Source organism: Poecilia mexicana, unplaced genomic scaffold (genome assembly GCF_051168715.1).
Source record: "Poecilia mexicana isolate PSO_F unplaced genomic scaffold, ASM5116871v1 scaffold_12, whole genome shotgun sequence".
NCBI classification, from domain to species: Eukaryota; Metazoa; Chordata; class Actinopteri; order Cyprinodontiformes; family Poeciliidae; genus Poecilia; species Poecilia mexicana.
Window position 1 is genome coordinate 19095946 of NW_028263381.1, and position 12721 is coordinate 19108666.

At 36.8% G+C, this 12721-nt stretch overlaps 1 protein-coding gene across 1 annotated transcript in view; it reads right to left on the minus strand.

The window, feature by feature from the left end:
- Positions 1 to 2528: 2528 nt before the first annotated feature.
- The window catches only part of lpar1 (lysophosphatidic acid receptor 1), a 33524-nt gene continuing 23331 nt past the window's right edge, over positions 2529 to 12721 (minus strand). Inside the window, exon 3 of the mRNA XM_014993420.2 lies at positions 2529 to 3008. Coding sequence (XP_014848906.1) covers positions 2692 to 3008 — 317 coding nt within the window. The 3' untranslated portion in view covers positions 2529 to 2691. The remainder of the gene's footprint in view (positions 3009 to 12721) is intronic.

The window sequence follows — 12721 nt, forward strand, 5'->3', positions numbered from 1 at the left end:
TTAACAACACCTTAAATTATTACATGAACATATTTTTTTTGTATTTACTCGGGTTATCTTTGTTTAAAATGAATGATCTGAATCATTTAGGCTTGAGAAATAGCAAAACCAAAAGAAGTCTTGGAAAGTAGCAAAAACATTTTATGCTCCATAATTTATCAGATTGGTGAAGGGGCAAATAAACCCCTTCTTTTTGAAACAGACATACTTTATTCATACATGAGTTTTTACTATACAAAGTGTGGCATAGCTGACTCTATTTATGAATCATATCAATGCTCCAGAATGTACCTGATGCAGAACAGTTGCAAAAAAAAAAATGAAGAAAAAATAAAACATCTATTCACTGATTTATTTTCACTGGACCCTCTTTTGATTCAGTCTACGTGCCTTTCAAAAACAAATGTTCTCATGGTCTATTTTAGGTTTTGCTAAAAGACTAACAAATTACTATTTTCTCAATCCAAGAGAGTCTAGCACAGGACATCAAAGTAAAGTCAAAACGTTGATAATAATTAGTGTATTTCAACAAATTAGTTTGACGGATACTAGAAGAGGATGTCAAGCAGAGTTTGTCAGCTCGTCTCATCTGCTGCTACGTCACCAAACTACATACTTTTATGTACATGTAACCTTGCTTATGTGATCAGTAACACTGTTGCAGCAAAAGTTTAGGGAACTCCCTTTCTTGTAACTTAATGACGTTCAACTGGGTGTTTTTAACACAAGCTTGTGGTTCCCTAAAGGAACAGTTGCTGAGACCATTTATTAGAAAACATACATTTTCACAGAAAGGTGAAATGGTTTTTGTTTAAGCCTGGCATAATGTCTGCGACACTAACGGACTGCTATCTTGAAATAGCAGACCTTTGAGGAAATTGCTCATCAGAACTATGTGTGACTGGAGTTTTATTGGCTCTGCTAGTGGCACACTCACAGCACCACTCTGTCTGAAGTGAGTGTGACACAGCTCCAAGCATGACTGCAGAGTCTTAGTCATGCTTCTGCTCTGCCAGTAGGTGACTTTATAAGCCCTCCATTTTTGGAGAATTTTGTCAAAATTTTTGTCTGAGTGCAAATTTGTTTGCGCTTATTTATTTCACTCAACCTGCTGTCATCTTAGGACAAATGGTTTGAGCAGAGCTTCATCTCAGCATCACCTTCAGTTTGTTTCGAAACGGATGATAAAAAATGTAATGTAAACGCTTTGGTAAAGTATAATCCTACCTATAAGTTGGAATAACCAAGTTACAGGTATTGGAATAACCAATATTTCTTTAAAATATGCAGACCAGTGGGTTAAATCAGATTAAAAAACAGTAGGAGCGTAGCCATGTTTTATCTCTACAGATAAAAGACCAGGTCTAATGATGTAGCACATTTACCAATTTGTTGCATTCTAAGATATTAAGTTGTCACTGCGCTTTACTGCAATGCAGTGGAATCCCTTAAACAATCCCTTAATGTCTTCATAATTAGCATAAAGAAACACACACAACTGAATCTTTATACACTGTGGTTATAAGGCCAGCAGAGTAAAAAGAAAAAATATATATATTTTGACACTGTCTGAAGAAGAACTGTGATAAATCTGAAATAATCATAACATTTTTACCATTTGCGAAATACCGGAATAAGAAATAATTTAGGTAATTCTGACATTGGTAGGAAAAAATTAAAGTCTGGTTTATTGCCAGACAGTGGAGAAAAATATGCTAGTGTTTATACTCTGTATGGAAATATTTGCTTTTGACTTATTTCAAAGAAATAAAATATTATGCAGCGGCTTATGAGCATAGAAATGAAATAGGTTATTATCTCAAAATGAAAGAAGGAAGGAGCAAAATGGCAGCAAATGGATACAAATGCCTCTAAATTCACTCTGCTGGTTCTGCAAACGAAAAGACTATTTTTCCTCTGGAGTCTTGAGCTGATCAATGCAACAAATATGTCAAAACTGTGTAGCAGATCTAAAAAACCCCAAAAAACCTAGGTTTCTTTAGGTAAACTCTCACAGATGCTAGACTTTTTCAAGACTTTCTGAAAATGATCAAAGATTTAAACTGATGATGTGCAAAGTTGATACTGTTTTGATTATTCACAGCACAGTCCATCTGCTCCATCACTTGACATAATCATGAAGCAGCTTCTGTTCAGATAGTAGAATGGTGGTGAATCTATGAGGAGTTTTTTATGCCTCAGTTATGGGGAAAGGTAACATGGAAATGTTTCTCAACAGTTTTGTCTTGGTGTGTCTTGAAGTGTAGTAGTTCCAAGGTTAAACAGACTGAATGGAGAAAGAGAATGGTTATACTGGCATTACCATTTCACAGATTACTTAAATAATTCATATCATCTTTGCTTGTAAAAAAAAAACCAACAAAAAAAAACACATTTAACACAAAACAACCCAACATACAGCTAAACAAAAATACGAACACCCTGTCAGAGTCCCCGAACGTTAGACTTCCCCTCTTCCTTCATATGGTCTTTCCATCATTCCTTTTACTTCCATTCTTCTTCTGCCGTTTCTTCATTGATCTCTCCATCATGCTGGTCATCAGTTTGTGTCACCTGTTTGTAAATTCAAACAGCAGTCTACGATCCGTCACATTCACATCCCTCGTTTAGCATCTACCTAGTCTCAGGCAGAACAACTACAACTTTCAGACTTCCTTTTTTGCAATCATTTCAAACCACCGAGTGCTCATTGTGATGGTGATGGACGCCGCCGGCGCCCAGCACCGTATGGTTGACCGAAGACGCCGAGCGGTCGGATCCGTCCGCCACCGTCCCGTTGACGTTCTCCTGCCGCTGGCAGCACAAGATCTGCTTGAAGGTGGCGCTCATCTCCTTGTCCCGGTATGAGTAGATGATAGGATTCATAGCCGAGTTGAACTCGGCAAGGAGCAGGAAGAACTTCTCATAGTTGAGGACGGTGCAGCTGGAGCAGAAGACATCGAGAAGTATGAGGACCAAGCCTGGGGTCCAACAGATTATAAAGGCACCTAAAGACACAAAACATGTATTAGAGGTGTGTGCAAGTGTCAAAGCTGTCATTAGGAGTTGCTAAAAGGCAACAGATTGGATTCATTTGAAGAAATTGAGAACATTCTTCCAAACAACTACTTAGGTGTCGATCAACAGGAAGCCACAGTATCGTCGAAGGAAATTCTTTTTTTGGTCTGTTGCTAAGAAGCAAGATTGCTGTTAGCACATCTCCACCACTTAATAACCACATTGTTATTAATTGACAATAAAAGGAATCTGCGACACTCTCTGACCACATCTGAGTCACTTCTATCTAATAACGTAGGATGAAAGGAAAGTGCTTTTGTTTCAAAGTGCCTTTGACATGTTTTGAATTATGGCTGCAGTACATTAGTGGGTATTTACAATGCGCCACAAGTGAAAAACAGCTTTTCTTTAACTCGTAAAATATGGGCACACAGCCCATGTTTTACAATCTTTTCTTTCTTTTTGTTTTTTTGGCCAGCAAAACAACTTTGACCAGGCGGATGTCAACAAGAAGCAATCCCGAGGTTGGCAGTATGATTTTGATGGAAGGAGGTTTGTTTTCCACTGATTTGATCAGAACAAAGCTTTGAGGAACTTAAAACCAGAATCCCAACGTACCCCATGCTCCTCACTTCTAGGCATTTAGCCCATCGTTTCTCATGTTTGGGACGGCCCAGTTGTTTTCTTTTGGGATAATTCTGTGAACTTGTTTACATATGTGCAACCTGTGTCCACTGAAGCTGATTGAGGATAGTATAATACTGAGTGTGTCATTTTATTGTCTTGATCGCTTTTTTCCACAAACTGCTTGAATGTTACCAGCCTTTTAAACCTTTGAGTCCTCATAACCCACTGAGATGAAACATTTTAAATAATAGCCACTTCTAGCACTTTAAGACATAATGAATCTGGGTTTCTACCTCGTTCTACTAATATTCAAATGTATGTTGTTTCCAAACAATTTTCAAACACTTTTTTACTGTTGCATCTTTTGTTCCAATTCTTTTTTTTTTTTTTTTTTAGATCTGTCAAGCTTTGGTACTTTGTCATTTTCTCAATACAACTGCAGGACTTTAGTCTCTTGAGTCTATTAAAGAAAAACTCAATTAGGAATTGTGCAAGTGGAGAAAGAGTTGGGAAAGAGAGAGCTGACAGGCCTGCCTGTTATCTGTTTGCGCTTTTCAGGCAGCAGCTGCAGCAAAAGGCTTGATCTCACTTCCCAGCTATGCAAGCAGACTCTCTGGATTCTGCAGAACTGGTTGCATTTCCTAAATGCTTCACAACCCAGCATACAAAATATCCGAAGCCCTATCACCAAGGAAACATCTTGCGTTTGAACACAACATGGTCAAAAATAAAGAAATGAATAAGGAAAGGAGAAGAATCCTAATACTGTACTCTTGCACTGCGAATGAACGAAGCACGTTTATCTTTTGGAATAAAATAAAAGACGACTTTTAATCAAATATTTGCGATGAGTTTGTTCACCATGTAGTATATATTAAAAAAAAGTACCTTTGCTCATAGAGTTTAAAGAAAAAAACTAACTTTTTTTTTCTCCTTTTGCCTAGTTACCTCTTGAAAATGCCACAAGGAGGGAAAAGGGGCAGGCTGAGTGGAAAGTCACTGGAGAAAAGTAAATAAACATACTGAAGCTGGCGTGGAAAATGTTGAAATGTATGGTAATCTACTTTGCATGCTGTTAGTGTCTGGAAAGAACCTTTAGAGCTTCTTAGAAAGACCTGAACTACTTTGAAAGCAACACTGATGGAAGAAAACTCAAAACAAATATATATTTAGCAGACGTTGGCATGATGTTACAGAAATAATAGAGACCAGGGTGACAACACCAGGCAGTCAAAACCTACTGAAATACAGCAGCACTTTCTGAACTGAGGGAAGCAAAGTGATGCAAAAACATGACACACACAGAGATGGAAGAACATCTGCAAGTCGTACAGATATCAGATAAGCCTTTGTTTCATTGGAAAATTAATCACTAAGCAGTTATTGCTGCTGCTGGTAAAAGGAGATCTGTTTTGGCGCTGATCGCAACAGTTTTTCCTCTAACGGTCGGAGCATTGTCTTTCTTCTGCTTTTCATCGTTGGGATGTCTTATCTGTTACCGAAATGTGGTTCTGTTCAGTCACAGCGACTGCTCACATTTCAGGAATGCATTTGCTTTTCTTTTACGAGACATCACAGTCTTTTGTTTCCTGAAATACCCTAAGAATATGGAATATATCAGTTTGGCGAAGCTTCAAGAATGTTTGAGTGCAAAGCTGTCTATACACTTTCAACCTTTACATGCTATGCCACATGACTACACGTGGTTTCCAAGTGTTTTATTGGGATTTTAAGAAACGGTCAAGAGAGAACAGATAACTCAAAGTGTGGCTTAAAATCCAATAGACAATCCATTGTTAGACCTAATAATTGCTGCTACCAGACACTGTAGCTATTTAGCAAAAAAATTGTTCATCTCTTGATTTACAGTCACATACTCTTTGCTATGACTGTAGGTACTTTTTTAAAAAAAAAACCTTGTTAGCCTTTAAAACAGATTAAAGATAAAATAACCCATTGCTTAGTACTACTACTTACTGTCTTGGTCTATAATACAGTGTAAAATTACAATGAAATACATAGAAATTTGTGGTTGAGGCAAAATGTGAAAACGGTTTAAGGGACGTGATTCAAGTCAATATATGTTGGTCCTGATCGTGCACTTTTAGAAAGTTCTAAGTTGGGAAGGTAACGCATGCACGGGGGTTCAGCTGATTTTTGCATCAGTTCAGATTTGATTCAGAAAATTTTTATGATGTGCAACAGTGGCAATAAGAGTTGAAAACAATTATTCTTGGATGCAGAGCAGTATCAGATAGAGAAGGACAAAGTACAAGCTATTATTTTCATAGAACATGGGTGAGGTTCATTTCCCCGACTACAGTGTCTCTCTTCCCGGCCTAATATCCACATGACCAAAGAGAGATGCACAGAAACAGAGAAGAGCTGCAAAAGCAAATGAGGTGGATTAGCAGTGTTTGCCAAAAACAGTGCAAGACTGACCGTTACTGGAAAATCTTTCTGCCTACAAAATCACCATCCATAAAAATCATTTTCTAGCTACTTGGATGATGTGAGCTACGACAATATTTAACCTCATGTTGGGATAAATATAGTAGTTTTTAGCTTCCTTAATACCAAGAGGCTTTCAAAATGGCTAAGCATCAAGTGTTGAACTCAGACTAAACACTGATGCCAACAGTTGCAGAAATTCACTTACAAGTTATTTGTGCTGTGGTTGTGATAAAAGAAAATACAGCAACATCTGTCAAGTAACGCAGTACTGCATTTGTTCCGAGGCATTACAGGGAAATATCTGACAGTATTTGTCTGAAGCAAACTCCATGATAATCACTATAAGGCAGTGCAGATGTTGCATCCATTGTGTGACAAACATCCATCTCCTCTCCCATTGTCAGTGCCCTGCAGCTAACAGCCTGAACCAGACACATATTACCCTGTAAATAACTGGAAAACATCGTGGTCCCGGCACAGGACATTAATGCTGACGGCTAATCGGATCCGTCAGTGTTCTGGTGGGTCCAGTGAGCTAAACTCCCTTTGCTCCTGTTATATACAAAGATATGTGCTGATAGCAAGTGTTCTTATAGAATTATGAAAAGATCTAGAATCTAAACCTCCATGTTTTCCAAAGCTAATGCGTATTGTCGATATACAAATAATTAATTTGAATTTCTAACTCAAAAATCGAATAAGTTCATGTGAAACATAAAACAAGTTTGAGTCAAAGAAGAGCTTTTGGCAATATTTTACTTTAATGAAGCTTTCCAATTATTCCTCATGTGTCATCGTGTTAGCTAAGGTTTCATCTAAAGTGATTACTCCTTTGTGCTTTTAAATTCATAAGAACTCATTATGGCATTACTGCTCCCTTGTTGCTCTCCTTCCACTTATCTTTTTGTTTGCCGTTTTCTCTTTTCCACAGCTGCTTTGGTTTCCTGTGTTTTATCTACTGCTTGCTTTTTTTATTTTCAGCTTTTCATGTCATCCCCTGCCTACTCAAGTTACTTCTCTGTCCATAATCTTTTGGCACATCCTGTCATTTTTTTTGTCTATATCTCACTCTCAATTTAACTCATTTTTTTAAAAACCAAGCTATCCTCTGTGGTTGTGACCATCATCTCTTTATAGCTCAGTGGCTTCTCTGCAGAAGTGCTTTTTTTTCTCTCTTTCCTACTCTTTTCTGTATCAAATAAAATGAAGCTTAAATAAGAGTTCATATATTTAGTCACTGGGTGTATAGTTCATGATAAGGAGGATTATGGTGTGCTGTGAGTGGGGGTTCCTGTAGTGGTTTCATCAGTGAACAAAGTGTCAAACTCTTTTTTGGCTCCAAGTACACCGACTTCCTTTACAGTAATATTTTGTTCTTCCTCTCAGTCCATAATTTATCTGCAGAGTTGCTGCTCAGCAGTGACTCATTTGTAAGTGAAGCTTCTGGTTTTTGAATCCGACTTCTGCCTTTTTCTTCAAAGCAAGCAAACAAAGACAAATTCAGAGTAATGGTATCTTTTGCGTTCGACAAATATAGCTTCCAAATTGTGACTATTTTTCCAAAGGTGATTTGAAGCATAGATTTTTGCCTACATATCAAAACACATTGCTGTAACTCCTCGCTTCTGTGGGTAGTTTTATGTCTACACTTGTGGTTTCTACTCCGAGTCTATGCAATGCAACCATAAGTGCCTTACTCCGAACATACTTGGCTTTTGTATTCAGACAGCAAAGACGCCCAGTTTCAAACATTGGTCTCACAATTTCAGGTTGTGGAGAACCCCCAAAAAACCCAGGGGGTGATGGTATAGATGGTAAAGAATATTTAAATATTTTAATAACAGATCATGTAGGACAGAATGAGGAAAACAGGAGGATCAGACATCAAGTGAACAAACTGTGGAGCGTATATATAAAGACTTGATTACTGGATGCAACACAGGTGAGTAAATGAGCAGGTGGAAAACAGGTGTACAAGGGCAGGAAACTGGGGCACTAATGTAAAAGTATAATTAGTAATCAGGAACAGAAATAAAAAGCAACATAAGATGGAACAACATAATGAAAATAACCCAACAAAGTTCAGAAGATCACGCAGTCTGCCTTTAAAACCTAATCAATTCAGGATGTTCAAAGCTTATACCAATCAGAAATTATCCGTCTCTTTAAATAACTTTAACTTGATTAACTTAACCAATACCATCGGTTATCAAAGTTAACATATTATTTACTGAGTTAAACATATTATTCTTAAAGTAAGTGGCCAGCTGTTTTCAACAACTGTATAAAAAAAGTATACATTTCACCAAAATATCTGTAAAATAGGCTGTCAAAATGAATCTAAGAAAAAAAACCCTGATATTAGAAGAAGTCAACAGTAAAAACACCAGACTGGGGAGATTGATTGTAAACCAAATACGTATTCCTGAATTATTAAGAAACCTCACGTTGGTTCAAGGTTTGACCCAAAACACACTGGATTTTCCATGAAAACTTTAAGAACCACAATGTTCAGGCAGCACTTGGAGTTTGGTAAAATGAGCGACTGATGCTGCTGAAACAGGACTCTAACAGACAGATGCAGCCATTGTTAGAGATTAGAAAAGTCTCACAGTGCAAAAAAAAAAAAAAAAAAAAAAAAGACTTCTTGGCAACACCCAAACATTCACAGAAGCACACGGAAACAGGTGACATTATGATCAACATACCAGGCACGTTTGAACGCCTATGCTGGGTTGTAGAGTTTGGCTCACAAGCAGCCCTGATTGGTTCAGGTCTCAGTTTGCCAGAAACCACATATGCAACTGTAGCAAAGAAATCACATAATTGCCCGGGTCTGGAAGACACATTTGGGAACATCTAACAATTTCTTTCAGTTCTCCCTTTGAAATCCAGACATAAAAGAGTTCTTGGTTTGTTTCTGTTCACTCGAACTGAGAGATTTTGAAACAAATGTAAGTTAGTGATATGCCATCTGGATGCATGTGTTTGGGGATGGTATGACTTGGCACACCACATTGGCTGATACTACGACTTTATACTGCAACATAAGCTTTAAGATAATCAAATCATTCACAAAAAGACTCTTGCAACGACCAACAACTGACACACAGACGCCCACACATCCAGGAATTGCCATGGCTAATTAGAAAGGGCTGTTGGGTCAGTGGAGATGAATGTAAAGTGTATCTGTTCAGGTCATTCAAACAAAATGTTCTCCTGATGGATTGCCAAATTGTAGCAGTAGGATGTGTAACTGTTCCCTCGCATATGGGGTGGCCTCATTGGATGATTCTACAAACAAAAGTGTGCTACTGTAACAATGTCGCCATCAACTAATCCACTTCAACTGTAGTCAGATTTACCAGGCGTTTGGCATTTCTGAACTTTGGTTTTCTTGTGATACAGATTTGTCATATTGGAGCGTTTTGCGTTTTCACGCAAAGCAATATTCTTTGTCAAAACTAAAGCTGCAAGCAGAGACTTAGGTTTAGAGAAACAGACACTAAACTGTCAGTTTTAAGTCAACTATAGTATCATTGTTTGTTCATTGTACATAAGCCCTATATATGGTTGCATCTGCAGAATTAGCAATAATATAGCTTACTTGCCATTTATTAATTACTGCATGAGAACATCTTCACGTCCACCTAAAACATTTCCTACATTAATCAAAGTATAAAATATGTTACTAGCATAGATAGCCTTAATATGCAGTGCCTTTAAATTAGCTAACTGTAGTCCAAATGTTAATGTGATTCTGTGAAGATATAAAGTTGTAAAAAATATACTCTGCTTAGACATTAATAGAAAGTACGACTGGACTATGTTTAGCATAGATCTTGTGATGGCTAAGAAAAAAAAGAGAAAGAAAGCTGAACATGACCTGAGTGACTTGTCTACACTCCATCTGACCCGCTTTCTTTGTACTCATTCTTGTTCTCTCTTTGTAAGACTGCTCTTTTTCACTTCCCCTTTTGTTTTACTCATTCTCATCATTCCTCTTTACGTTGCAAAGCTTTTGTAAACAACTTGAATCATCTTATAAAGGTAGAAATAGATTTTACAGATGAAGCTCAACCTCCTGATCCAATTATGTGCCCTTCTCATCTGTCCTCTGAAAAGATATTGTTGATGTGTCCTCTCTGCTAGATGAATTACTTTCATCTTAATGAGTCAACATGAGCTGCAATACCTTCCACTACCATGTAATTCTGTTCACAATGTGATTTTACAATCTTTCTTCAAAAAATACTGCATGACTAGATAACTCGACCATTTAGATCTTTATAACTCACAAGTATTTTCACAAGTCCAAGATTTTTTTTTTCCATTTTCTTCATGTATTTATTTTAACGTGTGTTTCTGTTTTATTTCCAGATGTGTTTTCATCTGATAACTAAACAACACACATAAACAACCTACATTGTGGTTGTTGGTTTTTTTTTTTTCATCAGTTTTATGTGAATGAAGCCAATCTGGTTTTGGAGTGTTCTCTATTAAGCTCAGAGGTTTATGTGACTGTGGGAGACTTTGTATTTGCAAGCTTTTTTTCTACCTCTGTTTATGCAGATGTGCGCATTTGTGTAACCAAAATTTTATTTTTTTTTCCCTCAGTTTCCCCAAGGGACAACTGAAGGAAGGACAAAAGTCAGGAGGGCAGCAACGATTATGGGAGAAGTTACAGCAGTTCTTCTCTGAGAAGCAATTTATCAAAACCAGTAACATAAGGTTGTTACGTCATATGAGATTTGACATCATGTGATTTTTTTTTTTTTTTTTTTTTTTGGTTTAATAAATCCTCTAAAGCCTGTCAAAGAGTCCAGGAGCAATGTTAATACAGATGTGACTCACTACTCATAGTCAAAATTGGCAGAGGAAAGTGATAGATAGAGCAGGAGACGTAATATTCAGCATCCCCTGTGGTATTTCCAAATGACCTCACTCAGAACCTGGAGAGGATTCCTGGCTGAACAAAAACGGATCACACCCTCTGGGAAGCTTTAATTTGCCACTAATATTTTACTTAGTGTGACTTTGTAGAAATTTGCTTTAAATCAAACAATAAAGTAACACTGGTCCATTTCTTTTTTATGAGCAGTTATATATATATATATATATATATATATATATATATATATATATATATATATATATATATATATATATATATATATATATATATATATATATATATATATATATACAAAGTCTTGTTACTTGTGATGTTTGATATTCTCCAAACACAGTAATATACTACACACACTACTATAGAAAAATGATGCTTTAGAGTCAGAGATCCAAAAAGCTACAGAAACATTTTCTGTAAATTATCTGTGTAATCATTTTAGACAATAACATCTAAAAGTCATAAAATGCAGCAAATTTGCAAATGAGTTTGAGATAGGATATAGTTAAGTCTTAAAGCTATATTTCATTTTATTAATCAAGCATAAATTGTGATTGCCACAAGTTTGCAAAATTAAACAAACTGGTTAAAATCTGATTATTTTTTTATCTAAATTTTGTTGTTCAATCTCCACCCAGGAGGGGTTTTTAATTCACCTTACTGTGGGAAATTTGATTAAGTAAAACACATATTTTTTGGTACAACAGTTTCAAGTAGCAGTGGGAAATAATCAACCCATGTATAAAGGAAACGGTCCTTGCCTAAATGTAAAAGCGTAATCAGATCCTACCAAATTATTTCAAGTCTGTTTTATATTATGACTTAGTGTGTCTAATAAGACAAAAAATTATCTCATGAACCAAAAGTTCTATTCTCAGGAATCAACAGCTGTTTGCTCTGAATCTGAAACATGTGTGCAATAATTTATCAGGAAATTTTTACAATTGCTTCAAGGGTAACCAATTCACATAGGCATTTGGAACGCTGAAGGCAGAAGCAGCTGGAGTTACGCTGGGATGAGTTTAGATTTCCATTTACCCCATGTGTAATGTTTCTCGTGAGTTTTTGTAAAGTCTTGCTGAAATAATTTCAAAAGAAGATATGACAACAGAGAAAGCGGTAACTCTTAGTGCCTTAACGCAGACTATGGTATATTTCCTCTCACCATCCGCTCACATTTTCAAAGTGCAGTGCAAAAACAAAGCACTCATATGTTTCATATTTAACATTTTGCCACATCTGGACCCCACAAACTTAAAGAGAACACACCATCAGGCAGAAAGCGAAACCCCTTTCCTCTTGGGTTAAGCAAGCAAAAATAAAACCAAGCATCTCTCAAGCAGCTGAGAATATATGTTTTCTGCTTCTACTGAGAGAACATTCTGCTCTCCACTGTTTTGTATTAAAACTGGGTGCAAAGACAACAAATGCATCAGGATGAGATAACATAGAACACCGGAGACAAATCGTGTGGAATCCTTTGGTATGTTTTGTCTGGGACCAACATATCCTGTTTTCAGGCACTCCGGAGCCCTTTTCCCCCCACAAATCTTGCACTAACTTTCTTTGCAGCCACTGAGCTGGTCGACTATGAGGTTTGAGTGAACCTACGTAAAATATAAATGAATAAAATAAGACGAAAAGCAATTTTATACACTGAAGAGTTCTGGGGCCTTTTGCTCTGGTAAATGTTCAGACATGAAAACGTCAGGC